Source organism: Corvus hawaiiensis, chromosome 15 (genome assembly GCF_020740725.1).
Source record: "Corvus hawaiiensis isolate bCorHaw1 chromosome 15, bCorHaw1.pri.cur, whole genome shotgun sequence".
Taxonomy (NCBI): Eukaryota; Metazoa; Chordata; class Aves; order Passeriformes; family Corvidae; genus Corvus; species Corvus hawaiiensis.
In genome coordinates, this window is record NC_063227.1 from 10,948,010 (window position 1) to 10,975,647 (window position 27,638).

General features: G+C 39.9%; 1 protein-coding gene across 11 annotated transcripts in view; it reads right to left on the reverse strand.

The window, feature by feature from the left end:
* Positions 1–27,638, reverse strand: part of RAPGEF6 (Rap guanine nucleotide exchange factor 6) — a 124,780-nt gene that overhangs the window by 91,965 nt on the left and 5,177 nt on the right. For all 11 annotated transcript variants that reach the window (XM_048319995.1, XM_048319990.1, XM_048319994.1 and 8 more), the window contains exons 2-4: positions 7,711–7,781; positions 7,037–7,093; positions 6,011–6,094 (exon numbers count right to left, since the gene is read on the reverse strand). In XM_048319995.1, coding sequence (XP_048175952.1) covers positions 6,011–6,094; positions 7,037–7,093; positions 7,711–7,781 — 212 coding nt within the window. The remainder of the gene's footprint in view (positions 1–6,010; positions 6,095–7,036; positions 7,094–7,710; positions 7,782–27,638) is intronic.

The window sequence follows — 27,638 nt, forward strand, 5'->3', positions numbered from 1 at the left end:
GTTAAGTTTACTGTATGGCAGCAGTGGACTGTCATACATGGATCCAGACCATGGGAGCTGAGGGAGGAAAAGCACTATCCACACTCCAGACATAGGGACTGGATGGACATGAGAAAGAGGAAGAGTAGAGGTTGAGGAGCACTGGGACAGAGCTTGGATACAGCAGGCACAGTCTGAACAGAAAGCAGTATTCAAGTTACACTTGGAAAGGAAGGATCAGGGGAGAAAAAGACCAGTACTCCTTGCACTGGCTGAAGCTGGCAGTACAGGAGCTCTGAGCCACAAATATACTTTTGCAGTGAATGGTACAAATTCACAAGTATTTGCAGAAAGCAGCACTACAAGCTTCAGAAGGAAAACTAATCTGACTTTAGATGGTACATTTGAGGTATAAATATGTTTGAGAACAAAGTTACATACATCAAAATTTAAATTATGGCATTTTGTTAATCTTTAAATTCTTCAAATTGAAAATCTTTAATCTCACATTCTTATTTTCCAACACTGACAGTCCTGTAAAAGCACAGTATTTTCTGTGCTTCTGGCACTTCACAGAGAATAGATGCAAACACTATTAACAGTCACAGTAAGTTGCAAAATATAGTAAAATATTGTTACTCACAAATACTAATACAAAACAAGCTAAAATAATTTCAACCCAAGCTGTTGTTCATAATGCAAAACTGCAGTTCCTCTTTCATTATGACCATTTTCTTGATCTAAGCATTTGTGTCTTCTCCTTTTACTGAAGAAAAGAGAAATGGCTTATTGAGTCATTGACGCACCTACAACTCTCATGATAAGATACCACACAACCATGAGGCCATTTTAAATAAAGTAATTGTTTTTAGCCAAGAAATGCGCTACATGAATAGAACAATGATTCAAATTTTCTCCATTTGAGAGATTTTGGAAAGGCTGGGAAAAGAGAAGTGTTTGTTGTAGTAGACTACATCTTGAATGTTTCAAGACTTTGTGTTTTTCCCTTGGAGGTTCAATTCTCACAGCTGTAGGAGGCTGTCAGCCACATAATTGGCTTCAAAAGCTCCAGGCCCTTGATATATCTCCTATGGCTTATCTTGCTGTGAGTAATCTCCTTCAAATATCCTGTTCACATGAATTATCTTCATTAACAAACAAGGTTAAAACACAAAACCTCTTTAACTTGCTGACATGATTTTCCTTCCACAAATCTGTCAATCTTGTTCTTTTATTCCAGCCATTGCTTTCATGTTAGAAGCAAATTCTTCTCCTCCTATGCCAAATCTATTGACAAATCCATTCTCCAGGCAATAGGGTACTCAAGATTATGCCGTCTTTGTACCTGGTATTACTGACTGACCTGTCTCTTACCTTAAAAATCTTGCAGGGCTTGTCTCATCATGAGCATCAGTGCCGGAATATTGAATAGATTTATTGTACCTGGATGCAAGTTTTACTCCTCCAATTTTTAAACCAATTTCTGAATTACAACTTGTATTCAAGTTCATCAAGCCAATTAAAAAAAGCCCTTTTCAAGCACAGTGAGGCCCAGTTTCCTCCCTTACTCATTTCAAATACTGAGACAAAGTTAATAAAGCAGTAATTGCCCACCTCCTTATGTTTTCAAGGGGTTAAGCCTCTTTCAGGCTGGATTCCACAGAATATTTTATTTCAAAGAGTTCTGCAGAAAAAAAATAAGGTTTCCCATAGTTCTGATAGATAGCAGATGACAGGACATGCCAAAAAGCAGGATAGCATCTTCTCCAGGTTAAGTTTACAGTTGTCTACTACAGTCTCCTCCTATCCATCAAGGTAATCACAGGGCAGACGACAGAAAAAAGACAAGCATTGTGAGGATGTACCAGGAAACAGTTATTAAACCATCACCACCTTCCAGTGGTAACGATTATTTATGGACTGCAAGGATCTCACTAACAATCAATTGTAACAGCAGCTTCTTATATAATTGTTAAACAAAAGTTGCTGGGCAGTTAGTTTCTAGTGCAATGCTCAATTTTGAAAAACAAATGCTACATAAAACAAATTGAAACTAACAACTTTACAAGAAAAAGGGGCCTTAAACCCCACTATTGCCCAGAAAAAAGCTTCCTCTAATTGAGAAACACTGATATCCTGCTTTTACAAAGCAAACTATTTTATAAAAACTGTTCCAGTATTCTGAAAAAAAACCCTAAAATGTACAGAAGTCCTTTAAAGACAAAGCGTTTGTCAAATATTCCAGAGGACAAGTATGAAGCTGAAATTAGCAACCTGACAAAGAGGTAACTGGGGAGTGGGGGGTGTTATGAAGTACACAAGGACTGAATTTCAAACTAGAATCTATTTGCTAACTATGATCTGTTTTACAAAATGCCTCCACCTACCCAGTTCTTCCAGAATAACAATTATTCAAACTTTGCGTTTGACCTTTTCAGAGTTCTAGAAGGTCTCCAGATTAAAGCCTAACTCCTCATCTTTGGTAGTTACCACCTTCCTCCCATTAAGGATTCTATTTTGGTCCTCTTTCATTTACCTGCCAGCGAACTCAATGCCATCATTAGTCTCCTGCATCACTCCTGTGCAGAACACACCTGTCTCTAACCTCACCCACATCTGCTCACACATTGATATATTTATACCATATTCAACAGGACAAACAGGTAAGATTTATCTGATGCCATGTCTGGGCAGCACTAAGCCTATCAGAAACCCAGGTGGCGGAGAAGTGTTTCCATTCCCTTCAGCAGCCTCAGAATACCTCAAAAACGTGGTTTTCATTTCATTCCCTACTCTTGTCCACTACTTTCCTGCTATGAAAAAAAACAAAAAAGGACAGATAAAGCAGTATCCCACACAGCATACTCTCCCATAAAAGTTTATTTCATGAACATATTACAGGTCTAGGATCATATTCTCATGAGCCAGAGAGAACATGGCAACAAGTTCTTATCGTTGTTTCCTGTGATACAGGATAGCTCTGTAATACCTGAGGCAATGAAAATGAAGGCAATATTGTGCTGTCTTACAGATGTGTAGTTAAGCCTCCTTTCAGAATGACTCACATAATCCGGAATTTGGTTGGGGACAAAGAATAACGAGTGACATTAAGTATTATTTCAAATGTAATTAAAATGCTGCTAATTACAATTATGAAAGACTACTACTAACTTATCCAAGGCACTATTTCATTTGAAATCAGCCTGTGTCTGGTGACTGCAGCTCCCCCAACTAGAAATGTGAGAGGTAAGGTATTCAGACCATGGAAAGTAACTGAAGTTTATCCCACTCTACTGAAGAAAAAATAAAAATCATTATATTTAATGCATGAACACGAATGTATTTCAAATGAAATGGAGTGAGCTGAACACCCTAGGTACCCATCAGGAGTGCATTCTTCTCCTTTCTACATGATCTCACCACCTAAGGAGACAGAACACCCCAGGAACCACCCCTTGTAAGATGTAATCTGCCAGCAGCTCCATCCTTTCACCATCTAGCAGCTATTTTACTGCATTATCCATAATAAATCTAACTGTAATCTTGTGAATTAACTATAACAGATCTACTTTGCTTTTTTTTTTTAAGGCACAAGAAACCTTACAAGCAATGGTGCTTGTAAGTGACTTACCCCAAGTTTCACAAAACCATGATTTTAGAGAGTTTTTATGCAAACAACAGTGTGCCATTGTGTTGGGTTGACCCTGAGTTGATGGACAGTCTTTAAGACCAATTACGCTTCTCACAATTTACGTATTTAAACCGCACGGAAAGGCGGGACTTCCCCTTTTGGTCGGAGCTCGCCTGCTGGAAGGTGGGGGGGCTCCGAGCCTCCCGGCCCCGCTGGGCCGGGCCGGGGCCACTGCCCCTTTCCCCCTTTCCCAACGCTGCGGCACGGACCCTGGGTCACTGAGGGGGACTGTCCCAGAGCCGCAGGCAGCTAAAACCAGCCATGGACTGCTCACAGCTAAACCCATCCAGCGCGGCTTCTGGGGACAGGCGGGTCCCTCTCCTCTCCATGCGGAGCCGGCGGAGCCAGCGGGAGCCGGCAGAGCCTCCTGTCTGCAGCCAGCACACTCCGTGCTGAACTGAAGAGGACACCACGCAGCCAGCAGCACAGAGGGAGCGAGGCTTTCCCCACCGTAAAGCCCGAACAAGAACACTCTTCAACATGGCGGCTTCAGAGTAGAGAGAAAGAGAAGTGAGTCCCGTGGGACGGAGCTGAGCATGGCGACGGGAGAAAAGAGGGCGGTGCCGCGATTCTGGCGCGCAGCTTAAAAGAAACCTTCTTGCATGCCGTGGTAAGAAACTGTAATACCACAAACTGTTTGTCTCTTTAATCCATTTGAAGAACATGGGGGGGGGGTGGAGAATCAACGTGTGCCTACGAAGTTTGTGAAGAGTGCCTATGCCAGGCTATATAGAAGTAGTAAGAGGCTGTTAGAGACTTGTGGCGAAGAAAAGCCTCTGTGTGCAGGCCAAAATAACTTATCCTTAAAAAGATGAATAACCCCATGTGATGGCCCGTGTTCTGTAGTGTGAAAGAACTGTGAAATTCTTCATGAGAGAGATGTTCTACACACAGCAGACTGTTTGTTTCCGGGCGGGTCTGCTATTGGTGGCAGTTTGGGAACCACGTGCAACTGAAGGAAAACCCTTTTTTCCTTAAGCATAAGAGAGAGACTTTTCAAGAACTGCAACACTGACTAACATCCCATGTTCTGTTATCCCTTGTGTGAGCTGGATAAAAGGAGAGAAGTGCTGGAAAGAGGGGGGGGGGGAATTTACTTTAATTTTGTTTTGTTGTTTTCTCTTTACTTTTAATTCTGTTAGTAATAAAGCTCTTTCATTGTACTGCAACTGTTTAAGGTTTGTGCCTGCTTTGCTTTTCTCCTAATTCTTATCTCACAGAAGGAAAATAAGTAAATAATGAATATTTTGAATCAAAACCACTACATTTAATTGGTGTTTCCACCCGGTTTCAAACTCAACCCGCTTACAGCCATGTCGTCACTTCTGGTACTCCTGAACTTATCATTGACTCATCATAATATGATTTTGGTTGGAAAGGACCTTAAAGCACATCTTGTTCCACCCCCCTGCCGTAGGCAAGGAGACCTTCCACTAGACAGGGCCACTACAACACCCGTCCAAACTGGCTTTGAACACTTCCAGGGATGGGGCAGCCACAGCTTCTCTGGACAACTTCACTCGAGGACCTTCAGTCACTCAAGGAGCATTAAGTGTTTAATATCCAGCCTACAGTTTAATGAGTTGAAAAATTCAGTCCTACATGTTCTTACTAGTACTTACCACAAAATTCAAGTATATGGAAATGTGTGTAAGCTGGAGTTGGCATTAAGTCTATCCACTCACGGTCAGCTCATGCTGAGTCAAATGAAACACAGTGAAATACACTTCTGAGTGATGTACAAGATCAAGCAGAGTATTACTCTGGGTACTCAGGGTATTACTTGCCCAAGTTCAGCTCAAGTCTAATAACGTGCTTCAGCGAAAGCATGTTAGTGTTCACTGTGCCTCAACCTCTAGACACAGACAGGCTCCCGGCATAAGCTGCCCACAGCTGATGCTGCTGGCCCCTTCTTGCTTCACATAAAAATCGTATGTGCCATTAAATACAGCCTCCAATGAAATGGCAGAAGCTATGTGATCTGCAGTCGTATTTTTGCAACAGGGAACTCTATCCAGGACAGTCACACAGCACAAATTATTCAAAGAGACCCCAAGGTAATAAGCTGACGACAAATTCTCTTATAAACTTAAAAAGCCAAACTAGATTTGAGTGCAGTATTTCACAAAGAAATTTCAACATGCAGGAAAAGTCTGAGAAAATTTAACTTGAATTAGCTGAACATTTCTTTCACTATCAAGCTCTAGAAAAACAAAATTATGAAATTATTTTTAAATTCTTTAAAAATTACAGTAACACAAATACATAGAAAGCATTTATTAAAAAAAAAAAAAAAAAACTTGCCTTAAATAACAACAATAACTCAAAAATTTTACATACCTGCATGGTGGCAAAAACATTGAATCCTTCATGAGCACAGATCCAGAAAGCAGGATATACCAGCATCTTGCAATAGTTTCTGAGCTGTAAGAAAAGAAATCACTGATATGTACTTCTCCTTACAGCACCTGAGAAATATGTTATCCAAAATATTATTGCAGTAAAATAACGATATACCATTCTACCAGTTTGATATGTAAGAACCTGGGAACTTTAACTGGACAAGGATTATTTTTTTTAAAACATCTACATAAAGAATGTTTCTTATACTTTACGTTTTGACATTTAAGTCAGCTTAAAAATTTACTTTATTAAAATGAAATTTTTAGTGAAAAAATTTTATTCCAGTGAAAGTATACATAAGAGCTATAACTACAGGACAGCACACAACCCCCCCACACAGATACTGACCTGCTACTGGAGCAGGTGTGTGTCACACACACCCACCACACCAACTAGCAGGTGGAATCTTATTTAGACTCAGGTGTGCTGGAAGCTGTGCCTTATACAGAAAGCTAGGGGATAAATATGCCATAAGCAATACTAAAATATGAGGAAAATAAAGGTATATTTGCCTCCCAGCAAGAACCTAGAGAACTGTAAGATAAAATACTAAATTTTGCAATGTAAAGAGATGGTGTTTGAGCTCCATCCCTCTCCAGTACAGGCTGCTTCGACAAGCAGCCGTGCAGGCAGTGCCAGCTTCAGGGATACAGTGCCACCTACTGAGTGTCACCAGGGCTCCCACGGCTGCAGAGGGGACACTGCCTGCCTTTCAGTAACACCTCGTGTTACTGACACACACACACACCCCCCTGCCCCCACTCTGCTGTCCCTGGGAGCCGGGCTGAAAAGTCATGGGCACCTCTCAAACATCAACACTGCACTACTGCTACAACCACCTCTGCCAAAGCTTTTAACCAATTATTGACAGAGACTGAAAAGCAAATTACATATTACAACATGCAAAACATTGAGTTTGCTCACATTTCTGCTGAACAACTCCAACAAGTGCTATGTACTCACCAAAAGAGAACTTGGTTGCCCTTGTACCTCTCATAGCGGGCACTTGACGACATTATTCTGAAGGAAGAGGAAGAGAAGTTTAATTTCAATTTTAATCCCCAAAGATCATAAGCCATTCATTACCACATTTCAGTAAAATCACTTTCAGGCTCTAAGACCTCAAATTCAACTATTTTTTTTTTGTTCTAAACAAAGTATGTGCTTAACCAGAAAATTCAAATTATTACGGTGTTCCTCATTATCCAAACAGGTAACATACAGCATGTTCTCTAAATGTTTAAATCACTCCCACACATTGGAATTACCCATAGCAACAGAACTGAAGGAACTAAAATACTTCCAAAGCGGTTTTTATGTTTTGTTGGCCTTCCATTTTATGGATTCTGAGATCATCTGAATGTCTGAAGCATTAAAAAGCTTTTGTAATCTGGCGTTAAGACAGGGCACTGTCTACACAGTCTTTTGTAGGCAAATGGTAGTAAGCTCTGCCTTCCTTCTTAGAAGAGCTAATTCGTTTAGAATCTATGCCACATTATTTGCAGTGACTTAACTCAGCAATGGATTAGGCCAATGCTCTGCCACCTCAAAGTGCAGGCAAACAAAAGCTCTGCTTATCTCCACAAAAAGTCATAGATGTAAGTGTGCTAAAAAACACTAACTGCAGAGTACTTCACCTCAGCTGATGTTCTCTGAAATGTGAGAGTATGTCCAGTCCATGAAGGAAAGAACAGATAGTATTCAAGTCCTAAAAAGAAAGAGAAAAAAAAAAATACAAACATAAGCAACCTCATTCACATCTAATCATTCAGTGTTACTTTTCAGATTCTGCAATAAATTACACAGAATTATACAAAGCCCAGATTAATAGATAGGTCAGGACACACACAGATTTGAAGAACCCTGTCTACACTTGAGCTGTGGAAATGAAAAGAGTGACATCCAACTGATGCATAAACACTGACCTGAAAAAAAAAAGATTTATTAAATATATCTCTGAAAATATTATTTATGGGAATGGATACAGCAGCAAGCAACACGTGGAAGAAGATAAATAGAGCAGGCCTGTTCACCCAAGGTCAAAAATTGTTGAAACCTTCTCAGATCTCTTTAAAGAAGAAATTTTTTAAAAACCAGTGAAAACCTAAGCCACTCTACAGGGTGCAGAGAACCACCACAGTACCTTTTCATAGCAAAGGGGTTATGTTTAGAGAGGAAGAACTCTTTCATGTCCACCTCAGACCTAGCTGGCAGGCCCATTACAAACTACACCATTCTACTGCCTCTCTTGCTTGGCCCAGTCCATGTCTAGAGGGAACATCAAAAATTACTCTTTGGCAAAGATGAAAACAATAAAGCTTTAGAGGTCTCTCCCTCCTACTATCACTAGTCAGCACCACATCAGTGTCATCCACTAGCAACCACAGAAACAAAAATATTAAAACATGAAGATTATTTTGCTTTATAAACTGAACTTTACACAGAAGCTGTAATTAGGAGATACAGCTGTTTAAACTTCTCACCAGACAGAATCTTCTTCAGTCACAAAAATATCTGTGCTGATGGTGCAGACCACATGGCAGGGAACAGCTCACTAGGGCTATTCATCACTTAATTTACTGTCCTGAACAGGTGGGCTGTTAGAATCAAATACATGCACAACAAAATCATTATACATCATAGAGAAGTCTCTCCAGCTTGGCCTTGGAAAGCATGTTCTGAATTTTCAAGTGCTGCATTTATACAGTGTTTACAAAAGATAAATCAGTATGAATGCTGGCCTCAGAATTTACAATGGATTTACTTCAGAAAAGTTCTTTGGCTTCATAGTCCATGTTTAGCAATATAACAGATATAGACTGCTGTATCAAATGAAAGGTCAGATGTAATTGCAGACCATGTAAAACCAATAAAACTCTGAATTTTTTTTTAAATGCCATTACCAAATCCTATGAAAATTAAACAGAAGGCCTGAATTTGTAACACATTTATAAAGCACTCATTTCACACAGTCCAGTATCATTTTAATCCTCCAAGCTGCCACAAACATGATTTTATTAGTGAAATATCCAGGAGCACTAGCTATGGATCAGACTTCAAACACACCACAGCCTGTCAGAGGTGGGCACCTGGCAGCCAAAGGGTCATTTCAGGTATCTAACAGCTCCATTACTGAGCTTTCCCTGTTTCTGAGCAGGGAACGGCCTCAACTTCTCCACCTGAAAGCATCAGGCACAGAAATGCAGCAACTATATACTCAGAGCATACAGTAGCTTAGTAGTTAACAATATCTGACTCCCAGGCCAAAAGAAGAACTGTAAAAGTTGGGTAGCCAGGAGGGAATCATTATTGGGTATTAAAATTAAAGCTGAATTTTTTAAGTCTTCATAACTCATTATGTCTATGTAAGTTTTCCTACATTTTCCAGTATTTTTTTACATAATTGGGACTAAGATGTAACGGAACATCTTGAACATGTTTTAGATAAACAGTTCTGTAGTTATGAGTTACAGAAAACTGTAAGCAGAACAAGAGCTTATGTTCCCATTTAATCACAAAGCTTTTAACTTCTGCATATGAAAAATGCACATCCTGACTTGTAAATTATTCTCTACAACTCCCCAGAATGCAGTCCCTTTGCAAGTTCACTTGGCCTGGACTGACTCCTGCACTCCACCTGCAGCACACGGGACTGCTGTACTGACCTACTGAAGGAGCTTGATGAACAAACAGTTGGTCAGTTAAAGAGATAAACATTTCCTTAAAGGGATACATATCTGGAAAGCATCCCCCAACTCCAACTTCATCTGTTGAGATGAGCAGCAGCAGAAGGAACAGCTGAGCAGAGCACAGCAAAGGGAAGGCAAAGGCTCCTATTCCCTCACCCAGCAGAAGGCATTTAACTTATACTGCCCACTATTACTGTTCTGACATTGATAAATGTAATAAACTACATGATTAAATGTAATTCCCTGCCCAGCCAGGTGACACATCAACAAGCTAAACACATTGGCTACTCACACAGCAGTTTCTGTAGGTGGTTTTAAATCAGGATCTGTAATGCTTTCCCTAAAAATACCTGACTTTTAAAGCCCCTCTCCTAGTCATGCAGAGCAGGTGATTTTGGGTGCCACTGAGAAAAGAGCTAGCTCAGCAATCTCCTGGGAAGGGCTGCAAGGTGCCTCTTTCTGCCAGTGCATCGAATGTACCCATCCAATGTGTCTTCCATGTCTTGGTGAAAAAAGCCTTTTTCACTTGTTTAAATAGATACAGCCAGGTAGAATTCCTCCTCTCCCTCACATGCCACTTCAGATTCTAACAAGAGAGGATAGAGTAACATGTGTTGTATATATCCCAGCTTGTCCCAATAAAATGAAAATTACTTATCAGTCATAGTTTGTGAAGTTTTCTTCAACACTTCCAATTCATTTCAGACAAAGTGCTTAAAATAGCACTGAAATAACGTTTGACATGCTGTGTTTAGAGACTCATTCTGTATTTTTGCTGGCAAGGATCAATTAATCTGAGGCTGGCCAGAGATGGGCAGGGGCTGTGGCCACCTCGTGGACAGAGGCTTAAGTCCAGCTGCACCACACTCCCTAAAATCCTCCTCCAACAGAGCTGAAAGCATTTATGTCTCTAACTCAAGGTTTACAACAGCTTCTAATACAATTTTCAGTTTTATTTTTAAAAACAGATTTATGTCACCACAGCAGTTATAAACAGTGGACAAGCACATAACCTCAGTACAAAGGGTAGAGATAATTTTCATAGATACTTTCAGATACTCACTACAAAAAGTGATGCCAAAGGGCAACACTCAGCACCATATCAGCAGAACACAAAGCTTTTCCTGGAATTTTAGAGCCCCTTTCCATATCCTTCCTTATAGTCCCTTTACTTACTTCTTTCTGTCAAAATCCAACCGAGACACAATTATTGATGAAACACAATTTCTTCACATGCTGTAAACTGAAGAACAAGATCAGTATGATTTTATTTTGCAATCTTCTCTTCAGAGCTTTTCATCAGCTGAAACAATAGCTGAAACTGAACCACAGGATCTACCTGCAAATGCTATACCCACACAGATTCTTCACTCTTTGTCAAAAAGCAACCTTAACTAAGGTTATTTACGGAGAAAGTAACTCACATCATCTATCCACCTAGCTAAAACTGCAGCTCCAGTAACTCAAGGGAAGGTGGGAAACTGGGCAAAGAATAATCAAGCAGTTGTTAATCCTGTTAGAAAGGAGATTTTCTATACTATAGAGAGGAAATATGAACACTGCGACTGCAGTGATCCTGCACTAAGCTGCCTGGGACAGATCATTCTTTGCCTCCAGTTCTCACAGCAGATGTGTTTAAAAAAGCAGAGGACATCTGTGTCTTCAAATTCTTCCCATGACGGAATACACTCTAGAAAACAGCGTGTGCTTCAGCAGCAGTGCAGAAACCAAGGGATGGCTCTGCAGATGACGCCGTTATCACAAAAGCATGGCCACCAGCAGCCTCAGCTTCCTTCAGCACCAGTTTTTATCATCTCCAGCACACACATCCTTCCAGCAAAAAGCTTAACCAGCTGCTAAACCAAAGGTGGTATAAAACACAGAGATTTTAGTAACAATATCATATTATATAAATACATATTCTTTTATGGTAACATCCTCATCCCAATATAGTTTGAAGTGAGCCACCTGAATAGCCAGACCACTTCTCATTTTCCCTGCCAGATGCTAACTCTCAGAGATCCCATAAGAGGGGAAAATAAAAGCAGCATCAACTGAAAGCTCACCACACAAAAGCAAAGCCACCAGCTAACTACCACCATCACTCATTTATCCCAAAACATTTCTTTGAAAGTAATTTGCTTCTACTTTTTTTTTGCAAGGGTGGTGAAAAATTAGTTTCTTAATTGTTAAGATGTAACTTTTTAAAACAAAGAAGTAAGTACAGTCAGCCAGAAAAATCATCACAAGAATATAATCCAAACTCAGAGTTGCTGAGGAAGTGGTGATCACCCTTAATTTCATTATTGGCATCTTTTCAAAATATGACCAAGATCTGGATGCTTCTGAACAAGCACCACAGTGCAGCAACACCAACGATAAGCAAAATTTGCAAGCATGCATCATTTCATTTTGCTTCACCCTCTTCTCACCCAATCTCTGGCTTTTAATCCAATAAGCAGCTTTACAAAGCTTGGAATTAAGGCTCCAGTGGAACAACAGTGGTCTCGAACATGGAGTTCAGACCACAAAGTTTCCCAATCAACAACTCCAGCGAGCACAACTGTAATTCACATGAGCTGCATCCAGATGCTTTAAGTCTGCAACAAGGTCCAGGACAAATCCTCCTGCAGTGTTAAAAGCAGGTAAAAGCAGTGTGATGCTCTGAAATGAGGATGGAATGACTGCATCAAAAGCAACTTTGCCCCTCAAAAACACAAACCAAAAAACTGATACTTCACTTTATGTGACCCCATCCAGGTGTTCCAGTAACATATCATTATTATTATTATACACTGAACAGGAAATCTAGTCTATTTCTAAGGAAAATAAATTGTTCTGAAATGACCTCATAGTTGCAAATTCTGATTAATCTCACATAGAGACAACCTCTCTTTGTAATCAGGTATTAGGGATGCTGAGGAAGCCATAAATCCCCACAGACTCCTTTCAGCACTGCCTGTCATGTTATGTCCTTCATGCCAGCAGGGAGAGTCAGCCCAGTTCCCAAACAGCTGCATCCAGCCCCAGTCAGCCAGCACCAGCCATGGGACAGCTGCTCACTGCAGCAGGGCCAGGACTCCGGGATGCTCTCAAATCCCAATGAGCCTGGGCTTCATAGATACCCAAGATCCACCCTGAACCTGAAACAAGGGATCTCAAAGAAAGCGGACTGGCAACTATTTTTCAGTCAGTCCAGAGTTTTCGACTGTCAGGGAACAAGAAAAGAGCAAAAACCTGCACCACAGCACCAGCACTTCAAAGCCGCATGTAAAACCAGCTGTGTCAGCAAGTTCCAGACAGATTGCTCTCACATGCAAACCTGTCCCAAAGAGCCGCACAAAGCCTGTCTCTCAATCCACCCCAAACACATTAAATTCCTGTTGCAAGAACATATGCTTGGCTCACTCGAGGCTCCCCACACCCAGCCCACACAGGCTACCAAGCCACCCAGGATTCCTGGGGTCACACACAAGAACCTGCTTCTACAGAAGCACAAATGATGACCAATGGTATTTTGCATCCGTACCTTTTCCAAGCTAAGGCAGTTGGCAGGATGCATATTTTATATGTTTCAGGGCAAACAAAATATTAGTATTTTCTAAAGATCTGTCAGAGGTTCAGCCATATTACTGACAACATACTTCAGAAGAAACAGACATACATTTCTGCCTTTGAAACAACAATTAAACCATATGGCAACAGCTTCCTAAATTCCAGTGGCATTCAAAAAGACCATCAGGTAAAAAATCCTCCAGGGAAGGAAGCTGCATGGTTGAAAGGTACCTTCCTGTTTGTATGCTGCTTAGCTGCTTCTCCCTCTTCAGTGCTGTGAGCAGAAACAAAGCTGGAAACGAACTCCAGCAGAATCAAGCACTCACTTGGTATCAGGACAAGGATTTTAATAGACTCTTGGACAATCTGAATTTCTCTGTATTAAAGTTATTTAAAGTGCCTAGTAACGCAAAAAGAGGTGATTCTTGGAGCACAGAGCATAAGTTGTGTAAGCTCTTAAGTGGGAGGCTCCCTCCAGCCCAATGCCTTAACTTGCTTCTCAGTGATTCAGCAGGCTCCTTATAGAGATTGAATGCAGCTTTTATTAGGGATCCTGTTAGGCTCAATAAAGACTTTGTCACCCTTGGGGGGATGTAGTAGAAGAGAGGAAATGTTACTCAGCACAGTTTATGGTCTTCATTGCTTCCCTTCCTGTTGCTTCATCGAAGGCTGGAATCTGCGCTGTTTCCTTTAGTCTCCGTTTAAGGCCAATTGTAAAAATAGTACGCCCAAATTCTTTCCTGATACTGTAATACCAGAAATAGAAATACAGAAACATGCTGTAGTTCTCTGATCCGTATTTTACACACTCAGATAACTACACAGCAAACGCACCAACTTTATGGATGCTGGTTCAAGAAGCCCACCCTACACATTGTCAGCTACCCCCGAAACTTGTGGGAGGAGCAGTAAAATCCACTTAAACATATGTAACAGAGTGTACAGTTCCTAAACTAAAAGGAAGATGATGAGATGAACTGGAAAGCAACTCCTTCATCTTAACTTATTTACTGTCCTTGCTCAGTGGCATAGACATTGGACTTCAACAAAAATGCAAGCAATGCAATAGAATGTCAGCTCAGAGCTCTTTACTTAAAGTAACAGTTCCCTTTAAAGTAGCCTCCTATTTAGTTGGAGGCCACTTAAAAAACAAAAATAAAAATGAAATACAAGCACTGAGGCACTATTAGGGAAGAGAAAGGATGGATTAGTCAGTCAGACAAATGAAAATGTTATGAATGAAGGCTGTTAAAGTACCTTGCAGAGAATGACAGAGTTTAAGCAGCACTCCTAAGGAATGAAGCCACAACATTCCATGTAGGAAATGCCACCAATTCAAAAAGCCTAATTAAAGAACCTTTCATGGAACATAACAGCAAACTCCCGTATGATCTTACTGTGTGCCCGAGACTGCACACAGTAACATTTGTATACAATAAACTGGTTCAACTACTTCAGAGCTATATTCCATTATTCAGACAAAATGGCATCTTTATACAGGATAAAAGAGATGAAAAGAGACTTCATTTCACTCTTGTAAACCCAAGAAGCAATTCCCATGCACAGCATCCATTATTAACAGTATAGCCACAAACAGAAAACTAAAATCTGGCTCTTGTTTTTGCAGATAGTAAGAAGTAACATTTGCACACTTGGATTTTTATCTTATTTTTTGTGAAAAAGTAGAAAGTCTCTCAATGGGGCCAATATAGTTTCCTTATATATTATTTTCTAATATTTCATTATAACATGCACATGGATACAGGCACAGACTTGCACTCCTAAGAATCAAACTGTCCTTAAGAAAATTTGGAAAAGCTGGATCTTTAAAAACAGAGACTTGAGAGCCACTATTACAGTTTATTGATAGACTGAAAATACCTCAATTCAGTGGCATACTTCTAAAAAGAAAATAAAAGAACTGAAGTCTTTCTATATGAAAATAAAACAAAAAGTTTCTCTACTCACCAATCGCTCCCCACACCCAATCCAGATAAACACCTTCCACCTCAGAACCCTGGATTATGTTGATATAGGACTTTGGTAGAAAGAAAAACATTTAAAGGAATGAGGGAGGGAAAATTTTATATTATTTTTACTGCTGTTTCATCACAGAGTCAGCATTTCTGGAACCCTGACTTCGCCAGAGGAAAAAAAAACTTCCTTTGGAAAAGCTGATTTTGCAGAGTGAAGTTCCAAGGGTCCTGAACTGGAGAGACAGAACATCAGATGTCACTGCTCCAAAGCAAGCAGCTCATGGAGAGTTTTGAGTATCTCAAGCACTGTTCAGCCCTTTTTACAGTTAAGAACAAACATACAGCTATGAAAAACTGCCTTCAACTAAAACATTACCATAAAGTTCCCAGACATACATTACTTAATTTTAAAATATCTTTCAGACTTACATACTGATAACAGAAAAACAAACTGCCTCAAAAACCCTGAGCTCCTGAAATTCAACAGGATGAGAAGCACAGAATATACAAAATTATCAAAAAGCAAGACTTTATACCAAACAGTTTTAAATAATACAAAGATCGTAAAATCAGCCTCCTAACCCAGGCTCTTGAAAAATCCACCCCAAAAATGGGCAATTCCAGGCTTCCAGTTTAATTAACAATTTGTTAGTCAAGCAGCTGACCACTTGTCAGAATTACCTTTCCTTCCAGAGGACAAGAATCCATCAAATAGCAATATTTCAGTTAAAACCTTTTGATCGTAACTCCAAAAACATCAGCTCCTCTGATTCACAAACTCCCTGCTCTTTTCAGAGGAAAAGTGTCAACATCTGAAATTTCTTCTTAAGAAAACAAGGAATTCTGTTAGGAAAGGTCAGAACACTGAAACATTTAGAAAAAAAAGAAGGTACATTCTCATTAAATAAGAAATTTGGTACGGAAACCTGGGGATGAGGAGAGAGGAGGTGGAGGATGAAATCCAAAGGCCTGTTCTATGCTTATCCATACTGGCAGTGAGGCTGAGTGCAGCTCAGACATGTTAAACACCTCAGTTGTTACCTACACATGACTTTGCTCTTACTGCAGAAAATGCTCTAGTTCTTGTTCTCTTTCCTCCCTCCTGGACTAGCAACTGCTGGTTCATATTTAACATATAAACACTCCATTGTCAATGTTTTCATCACGTTTTGCCCAATGTACCTTTGCAGCAAGTGAATGTTATAACCGAGCTCCCATACTACAGCTCAACAGGTATCTCATACAGAGAAGGACTGACAGACACAATAACAACACTTTACTGCAGGTTTTTCCATCATATTGATTGTCAGAGTTTTATACAAATGGGTAAGAATATTTATGATTTTTCTGTGTGTAATTTCTTACTTCTTTGTGAATTAAAGCAAGGAAAGATCATGTCTGTCCAGAAATTAAGTCCTGCTAAATAAATAATAGCGAAGGCAAAATGAGATCATTATCAATATTGTAATTTAAATCACCCACTCAGTATCTAGGTAAGGGAGAGGAATAAAGCTCTATTAAATGCCTAAAAATGTTTCGGTGCATCAGTAAAACAGGAAGAGAATGATGAGATTATAATTGGAGAATAAAATATCATACAAATGTAATGCTCTCCTTCAGTCTTCTTCAATAAAACCACTGAAGGAAAAAAGAAAAATCAAGCTCCAGATACTTTATTCCCATAATAATGTCATTATGAGCTATGAAGGAATTCCTGTAGTGGACAGCAGTAATATGATCACCAGTAATTACTTCTACATCCTGGTATTAGGATACCCAAGCACTAGCAAACAGAGCAATCCAAGAAAGTTACTGCAATGTATAGGAGGCGATATTTCTTAGAGAGTCTAAATTATCTGAATATAGATTCCCACAAATTTTACTACTGCCTCAACTACTACAATATCCTCTCACACACTGAGAAAGGTTAACATGCCTGTGTTCATTGTGCCCACACAGTAGCAGCAAATATACTTATATCCCTCACCAAAAAAAAAAAGAAAACCAAACCAGAAACCAAAACCAGGATTAATCAGTAGCTCTTCGCACCTTCACTCGTAACAAAAAAATTAGCCAGATTTATCTCACTGAAACATTTGAATGCAAACCACCATGGCAAAACTCTAGGAACTGATGCTCTGCCACTTTAACATTTACCTTTGTATTTCTCAGCAATACCTGTGCCATAAACCACAAGCTTACAGATTCAAACTCAGGAGCTACATTTGCATATGCATATTCATCTAGCTAGGTTTCAAGTTTGAAATCAGATCAAATAAATGTCAGAGGTACAGATAACTGTGCACTTCCCTAGTCATTACATTGATCACTGATGCATAATGTTACAAAGGGAATAATTCTAATTAAGAAAATTAACAACTTCAACATTAGGAAGAACAACAAACAAGCATACCGTTAACAGACTGAATCAACCACAAGATAATATTGTTACTCAGGAATTTCTAGCTCCAAATCCTGCAGCCTACCCACCAGGCATCCAGCTTCACAAAGTGCAACAAACTTCATGACTAACATCCACAGAACTATAGATGATGCCAAGGAACTGCCTCCTCCACCTCCATACTAAAAATCAAACACTTACTAATTGATAACACGTGAGACACAGGCTCCTTCAGCTGGGTTGTAGTATATGAGATGACACAGAAGCCTCTTCTTCTCCAATGAGCCATTCAATCCTTAAGCAGACCAAAAACTTTAGAGGTTACAATCAGCTTTGACTACAAAAATCAAAACAAGCCAATTCTACCTTTCTCATCCTAGGAAACCATGATCAACACAATTTGTAATGCAACACACCAGAGATTCCTCCAGCCTCTTGCTCCTCCAGTGTTAGCCAACCACAACCTCTATGGAAGTACAACAAACCCACTTTTAAATGAATCAAGGATCTCACCTAAAAATAAGATTTCTGTTTTAAGAGAGCAATACTACCATTATTTACTGATGATGAAAAAAAAACGAAACAAAAAACCCAAACAACTAATATTAAACTCTAAACTTAATCTGAGCAAAGTTGGATTTATTAGCAGTGTTGCAATGCCTTCCTTTAATATGCCAACTTTTGACTCATCAGCTCACATTAAAAGAGAGGATCCACACAGGGAGATGAAAGGCAATGTCTGGACACAGCAGCAGAATGCTGCAACAAATATTACACCACCACGATCTCTCGGACAGTCATGCCTGTGACTGCAACCACGGAGAACACACACTCTAGATCCCAGTCCCCCCAACACAGGAGAAACGGAAGGATCCAGTATCGCAGCTCAGACATTTTACACAATTACACTGAAAATTGAGACATCTCTGTTGTGTGTTTTCTTGGAAAGCTGTGCATTTAGAGTGTCTCAGCCTCCCACTCAGGCAGCTGGTCCATTGCAGCACTTACCAAGTACACTCTGTCCAAGGGCTACAAGGAATGAACCTGTTATCTAAGGCTTCTCACTTTATTACATTAGCATTCAAAACCGTGAAAGCTATGTAATTATATTTCATATAAAAATACATTTTAAAAAAACGTTCTACTAGAGTCAAACTAGAGCTTGGGAAAAATCAAAGCAATATTACTATTCGCCATACGAAACACTGAAGTCCATGACCTCCAGATTTTACAGAGCCAGATTTGCTGCATTTGAGAGACCCAAACTAAACGCAAAGGAAATTCTCAATTTTTCTTAAAAACATGGTTGTACTCAGCTCTGATAGGTTATGAAGCACCTGTTACCTACAGGTCTGCTATACTCCATAATCACCTTCATCTACATAATGTGAACAGAGGGGAAACAAAACAGAAAAAAGTTCCTCTCTTTAGCCATGGACTTCACCAGGAAATGTACCCCAATGCCTCAGGAACTGGGCTGAAGTGGTAGGATGGTAGGCCAGATACACAAGATAAGAGATCGTTTCTAATGATCACACCAGCTGGATGATACCCTTTAATCCCTGCACGTCTGTTTGGAAGAACCAGAACAAGAAGACACTGACAGGCATCTTGTAAGTCACCTGTAACGGCATCTGTAGAGGAGTTTGTTGAAGGAAGCCTTTCTATCCAACACAAGGGAAGCAGTAAATGTGTTTAACAGGCGGTCAGCAGTCTGACATAGGACTGCCAGTTTCCTTCCTACTTCAAATGGGAAACAGGAACAGAAACTTCTTCTGCAACAGTTGGAAAGAACAATTTTACTCAGCCAAATCAACACAGCCTACTGGAGGCTGGACATGTTACAAAGAACCCTGAAAATGCAGGATCAAGTAAATGAGATTTAGTAGAATAACCTCCCCACAGTATCTAGTGGCCATTGGCATGCACAACTCTTTGTGACAAGAGCATCATAAAGCTCCCAAAATTGAAGTGGAACAAAAACAGTACCATCACCTTTCAACACTAAACCCATGATACAGTTTACAAAGACAAACCTCGCTCCTCAGCTCCCTCAAATACAAACTGCCAAAGTAAAAAACATAACAACAGCTCTGAACTCTCTCTTTATAGGAATTCATATTTGGCCACAAGGCCAAACTGTATGTGCCTGCAACACAACACACCACCACAGGAATTCCTTCCCTCCAGACCAACAGGACCAACATTCAAGGTTCATTAATGACCAGTCTTTGAAGGACGGACTGCTTAAATGTCAATGCTTTAATCAGGCACAAAAAGATTACAAAGAGAGCATCCCTTAAGGCAGTTATTTTTGTTCCATTCATCAAGAATTTGCTACACTCCTGACATGCTAAAAGCTAACCAATAATTAGCAGAGCTAAGGAACCTCAAGAAACCAGATGCAGAATGCTAACTAATTTGTGCGTGCTTCCCTGAACTCAGGGTATTTCCAAAAATACTGCATTGAAATCATCAAAAGAGGAAGAAGGGTGTATCACAGTACCATCAAACAAAGGAAAACACTCTATATTTTAAGCCTGGAGCCATTGCAACAAGAAGACCTCCAAATTTTAGAAACAGCTTGTCTGGCAACACCAACATGAGCAGAATTTTTTTATGGCAATATCGGGCCTCTTACAAGGAAGGGCATCAAAGCCCTGGACAGACTTTATCAAGCTAATCTCAATACACTTCTCAACAAAAACTCATTTCGCACATGCCTGGCAAAGTGTTTTGCACTTCCCTGCCAACTGGAAGCTTATCTGGAATGGTCCTGAGAAGTGTGCAGCTTCTTTGCCAGTGACAAGACCACCACAAGCCACCTTTTAATGCCAAGGGACTCACTTCCACCTGAAGACTGCCAGCTTTTTACATTCTTGGGATAGGAGGATCAGCCATTGCGCACCAGGGTTATTAGACAGAGCCATGTAGTAAACAGCAGCAGTGTGTGATCAGTGCACTCAGCAGCACAGCAGGGATGTCAGACAGCTGCTTACAGATGTTTGGCTTCCTCCCTTCTGCTCCTCAGAAACGGGGCTGCCCACAAGCAGGCAAAACCTGGGCACAGGCACCTCAGTTTCCTCTCACAGCACACATACACACAAGTTCCTTAAGGCTACTACTCTCTTACTATTTATTTTCACTGTAGACAAATATCCAGCTCTCCTTACACAACATGACATAAGAAACAGTTTATTAAAATAAACATTACAGAGAACTCCTCTCTGAAGCTTATACAAAATAAGTTTGGGTATACTGCCTGAGGAGATTTTCTTTTGAAAAATTTTTTTTTATAGTTACCTTTTTATTCACTACAGTGTTTTGCAGCTTTAATACTGTTTCTGTGAGGAATTTACCACCTACACATCCTGACTGCTTATCCTCCACCCTTTGCATTTTGGAGAACAAAAGCAGAAAAGAAATGTGTTTTTTTCCATTTGGCAACTTTTCTGAATGCCAAGTATAACTTGCAGTTCTCTCCCACCTCCTTCCACACCCTTTTCCACTATTCTAGTATCTCAAAGTTCCTATTGCAAGGTCAGTAACAAGGCACTAGGCTCATCTTTTAGGTCAGATTAAGCATTGAAAAACACACTCTTACTACCTAATCAGTCCATGAAATAAGTTTTTTAAATTCAGATACTACAATAAGAAATAGCTTTGTAGAAAAATATTACATTAGAAAAATATTACATTACAATAAAAATATTACAAAAAATATTACATTACATTTGTACAAAAAATATTACATTTTGTACATTACAATGTACAAAAACATTACACATTTAAACTTTAATTCATACATGAAAACTTTTAGTTAAATTATCACTCCACAGAGGAAACTAAGTGCATGACCGTACTTCACAGGGAAAAGTATATACTAAAGGAAGTAAGTTCCAATAAAAAATTTCAAGACTTCACCATAATTTCTGGTTTTACTCTCAGGGCTGTCACAGCTGTCAATAAAATGAAAAAACAGTTTTTCAGGAACAGTAGAAGCAAGGACAGGAAAAGTAATCTTGGAGCAATACCTCTTCACATGCTCCTTGGCAGATCACTGGGAACAGCCACCCTGATACACTCTAACTCCACTTGCTCCTTTAACAGGGTTTATATGAAGCAGAAGTCATATTACCTTCTGGAAAGAACCAAACCAATCTTATCTTGGAAAGTTACAGGGATGAGTTTAGTTGTCCCCAGATTTCCATGTTTGCAGGCTGGGGAACAGAGAGGAAACACTGCAGGCACCACCTGCCCACTGGCACCAGCTGTGGCTCACAAGGTCCCCACAGCTGTTCTGGAGCACTGAGTGTCTTCTGTGACAACAATGGGCAGAAATTTGAGTCATTTTTCAGCCCCCTACAAGCTAAATTTACCACCACCTTACCATCACAGTTTAGAGAATTAGGCCTTGAAATATCTGATCAATACTAATGTATGACCTAGTCTGCACAATCACATCTGCTGAGTCCTATATCCTGCATTTAGTGTGAAGATTATCATGAAACAAGCTGCTGTGATCTCTGGGTTTTAGTTACAGTTACTTTGGCCAACAGCTTGAAAAATATCTCTAAATACTGTCTGTATAAGTTTCTAGTACACTCTGAACCACACAGTGAAAACAGTGAGCTTGTTTTACAATCATCTCTCCAACACAAAAGCCTTGCTGACAACTATATAATCAGTCCAGAAAACCCCAGAACCACTGAGTGAATCTTCTAAAGACCTTCTTGGAACAAAATATAAAGAGTAGAAAGGATGTGCAGCCCTCTCAGGACATCCTAACATCCCCCTGAAAGCCTGAACAGAGACAGGGGCTGCACAACAAACACCTCAAGGCAGATACAGGACAGCATCAATATCAGACACCAAACCTTCTGAACAAGATGAAGGAAAAGGGACGGAGACTTGGAGAAGACTTTGTGCTTTGAGAATAACTTCATAGGCAGATTAAGAACTTGATGAATTCTAGAGATGTTTGGTTAAATAGTCTTACCTACACTCACACCAGATTCTCAAATTCCTTCAACCAGCCAGCACTGAACCAAAAGGCACAATGTTAATGAAATCTGTGCTTGAGAATCACTCTGTATTAGGATTGCAACAGCAGCAGAAGCTTTAAAAAAGAAAACAAAAAAGGAATAAAAAGAGATCAAACCATGCCTGGACAACAGGGGCTTCAGACAAAGCTGCTCCTACACATACCAGACTCTGGGTGAATTAAAGAATGACACGAAGTTCTTCTCCTAGGTAACAAGTGACAGGATGCGAGAAAATGACCTCAAGCTGCACCAGAGGACATTTAGCTTGGATATTAGGAAAACTTTTTTCATGGAAAGGGCTGTCAAGCATTGGAACAGACTGCTCAGGGTGGTGGAAGAGTCACCATCCCTGGAAGCATTCAAAACAACTGTGTGAACAAGGCACTTAAGGACATGGATTAGTGGTAAACACGATGTTGCTGCTGGGTTCACGGTTGGACTTGATCTTGGAGGTCTTTTCCAAACTTAATGATTCTGTGATTCTGTAAAAATACTCAAGAGCATTTCCTTTAGGCTGAGGACAGCTCTTCCAGAGGGAAGACACCGATGCCTGCCATCACCAATCAGGAAAAGTTCCTCCCCCCAGGTCTGAGAGCAGAATTCCTGCAAGCACCTCTGACCTATCTTGCTCTGCAGAGCCATCAACACACACAGATTGCGATCATCTTCTTTCCTCTCATACAAGAGTCATACATATAAGAGTGCCTTAGAATATAATTTCCTTTAAAATCCTTATTGTACATATATCTTGGAGAAAAGATATCTAAAAATTATATACACAAGGTGTGCAGCAGACACCCACACATAAACAGGTGCATAGACCGGTCACAGAAAGCAAGAGACACCGACACACAAATTACAAAGCCAAAATGTTTTGCTACCACTTTTGCTGTGGCCTTACTTCCTTCAAATGAACCCCAACGTGCAGAGGCAAGTTAGTTTAGGCAACAGCCTCTGACGTTTTTGTGTAACTACACACAAGAGATACAACATAACCATTACACTTAAGTAGGATGTTCGGATTCAACAATTCCACCAAGACTTAGACACAAGAAATGCTGGAAGGCACCAGCTGTGCTCATCAGCTCCATTCATTCTTCGGTGGTCCTGTGCAGGGACAAGAGCTGGGTTCAATAATCCTTGTGGATCCCTTTCAACTTAGGATGTTTTTTGATTCTAATACAATTCCTCAAGTTCCCCATGGTTAACTTGTAGCTCTTTCTCAGCTAGACCCAACTGCACTCACATTTCTTCATGTAAACTGGACTAGCACTGGGAATAGGTACACCACATGTTCAAAAAGGCTGAGCCAGTGCTTTAAAATATCCACTCACTTGTATCCCATAACAGAACCACATTCTTGCTCACCACTTCATTTCAGTGAATCAGAATTGGAAATTACATGCAGGAGACAAACAAGGATGGCAGAACAGATTTTTACCTTGTGATGTGTAACTCAGTGACTCACTACACACAAACCCTCAACTTTCTGCAAACAATGCCAATACACATGAACCACTGTCCACAGGGTTTTTAGTGCACTGTAATTTCATCTCCTTTTTAATACATCTATGTTCTGGTGAGCAGACTTTACACTAGATGAAGGAATTTTCATTAGTCATGGCCCAAGAGCAGAATGAAACATGCAGGAAGAAAGGGCCAGGGCAGATAACTTAGAATAACCCTTCCAATTCTGCGCAGAGAACCAAACAGCATCACTTGTCACAGACACAAAACATCTGTACACTTCTGCTCTTCCAAGGTGAGACACTGGAACATGGATGCCCCATTCCTGTTAGTTTTCAAGGCCAGGTTGGACTGGGCTTAGCGCAGCCTGGTCTAGTGGAAGGTGTCCCTGCCCATGACAGGGGGTTGGAAAAGGAGGGTCTTTAAGACCCCTTCCAATCCAAACCATTCTGTGATTCTGTGACAAAGAGGTGAAAGACTCCACTGCACAGTATCAGCACAAGGAGAGGCTAAAGCATGCCAACCATTCTTCCCAGAGGGTGACAAGATGTTTGGCTTAGAGACACAGCTGTGAGTGACCACTACAAACAAAAACCCTACGGTCTACCCATACCAGGAAAAGCAGCAGCAACACAGTCCCAAGGACCCTTTCAGAGAACCATATTTAAAGAAGGTATTTCAGAAACCAACATGATCCCAACCAGTTTTAACAACGCTGCTCCAAGCCAATCACAGAGACACTTACAGGAGCAATGTCCATGACTTTACACCGCAATGATAGAAGCATCAAATACTCATTTAACCAATGAAGAAGCCCTGATCATCCCTCAGCTGCCAGGGAGATCAGATACCACAAAGTCACAGCTATTAGATGGAACAATCCTATGCATGTTCCACCTACACAAGGTGATGAACACTGAATGTTCAGTCTAATTTACTTCCCAGAATTTTTATTAAAAGTTTGCGTTCCTTGGCATTTCATTTTTTGTGGGTTTGGTTTTGACTTTTTTTTTTTTAAACAGCTGTGGTTCACAACGATCTTCCAAAAATAATTAACAAATTATATACACCTACTCCAAGGCAACTTAAACATCACAATGTTTCCCTGTCTCCATCACAGTTTGTTTTACTCCTTTCACCCCTGCCCAAATTTTCCTTTCCAGGACAGTGCTCAACATCCTTACCCACAAAACAGGTTAATATGGACACAGACTCTAAAAAATCAAAACACTCACCCATCCCAAAACACTCATGCTGATTTTCTCTACTTTTTTAATATTACGTTTTTTTGAACAAGGAAACTTTGTTAGACAGACTCTAAATTTCAGAAAAATCTTGTCAATGTCACTTCAGTAAAGCCAGTAAATGTAGTCAAAACTCAAGCAGTTCCCTGAAACCTGATTTATTTCATTGGAACCACAAATCAATGTCTGACTGAAGTCAACAGGCTTTACTGCTAGGAAAGCTGGAAAAAATACTTATTTCTGAGAACTACCAGCAGAGTTTCCTTGCAGGTATTCCAACCAGACAATAGGTGCAGAACAGCCAAACCAGATCCCGCCTCTGTGAACAAGGTACCTTGTCCAAGACTTAACATAATGTTATTTATGTCTCTAAGACATAAATAATCCAAAGACTAACATGAGCAACACCTTCAGGCTTGCTGATGAAAGCACAACAACAACAAACTCAAAAAAAAGTTCAAAAACGAGCAAAAAACCTTGCTAAGACAGATACTGAAGCCCATATAGCTGGGTATTTACATATATTAACATTTGTTAAAGCTGGTAAATGTTCCAGTATTGTATTTTGGTTTATTTGAAACAGCAGATGGATTTTATTTTTTATGTCCACCTAATTTAGGGCTGATTTCAACTTCAGAAAGTGTGTTGTACTTAAGGCTCCAGGTAGTGATGATCTGAATTATTTGGATACTGATATACGCCACGTTGTTGAGTACCTCTGGCCAATAATTCAACTGTATGTCATGAGCACGGAACTGCGTCCACATAGCAATGAAAACGTAAAAAAACCAAACACAACTGATTTTAAAGTAAGATTTTGTAAATTCAAAGTCAATCCTATGATCAGTTACAGATTAAAGATGCTAATCAAGGTTCATTTCAATTATCCAGAGAAGAGATTTCACCCTGCCCAGTCTTGGGGAGGGGGACACCACATTTTACCTGCACTGGTTTTCCCGGGATGTTTAGGAAGACTGAACAACTACTACCAACGTGCGCCAATTGGTATTTATCTGAATCTTTGGAATAAAAGATAAAAATACATCTGTCAAAGAACATCACTCTTGATCACCTCAGAAAACAAGGTGCAAACACAAAGTTTATGAAAATTAATTATCAAGCAGCATCTATTGAGGTAAAACAACAGTTTGCATGCTTGGCTTTTTTTATTACAGGAAAACCACAGATCTAATTGAGATGTTAAGAAATAGAATAAGAGACAACTATGTTAAGAAATAGAATTAAGAGACAACTACCCACCTAAAGCACAAGACAAAATAGAGGAAAATCTAAACACTAAAAACTTCCTAACCCATCAAGCTGACAGGTGAAGAGACACTGTTTTCCCAAAGCTTTGAGGCTTGTTGGACAATCCTCCAGGATTGTCAGTGCTGTATTTACCATGAGCTTAAATACATTAATTTAATGAGCAGCTGGGAAAAAAAAATGTAGTTTTGTTTTACCTTCAACTCAAAGCTATGTGGCGGGGAAGCGCGGAAGGAAGAAAGAAGGTTTATGACTGTTTCATTAAAAGTAGTAAGAATTTCAACTTCATTAACACAGAAACTATAGTCTGCTTTCGAATAAGACTCAATCTTAAGAGGTGTCAGCCACCACTATGATCCTCAATGTGCCATTCCTCATGTACCTCTGTTCTGAACTTTGGTTTTAGTAGGTGGCTATAAAAAAGCTTTACAACTCATTTTATTTAAAGAGACTAATCTAATATTTAAGTAACCCTCACAAGTCTAGGTCTTTCCTAGTCCTAGCAAGATGCTGATGGAATATGGTGTCAATGAAATGCACGCACTCTCAACATCTTTCTCTAAAGCTGCAGTTACTCAACATTCTTGTCCATGAAAAAATTTTTGTGCACGTGATTTTTCAATCATACTGACCATAAATAAAACTGTAACTGTTGCCTTCACAGAACTATTTATAAATTATTCATATTACAAGGTTTTATGTTTTTCTAACTGTAAAAGATAATTGTTGCCCTATGAGCGCAGAAAGGCTATCTGCACAGGGTACACAAGGACCCAGGAAGGAATTCGTTAGCAATAAATTGCAGGCATGTTAGTACGTGTTCCTATCACTTTGGTTATCACCAATGATAACTAATTTTTCCACTTTAAAGGTCTTTTCCAGCTTCCCAACATAGTCACATGCCAAGAGCAGCCCAAGTCTC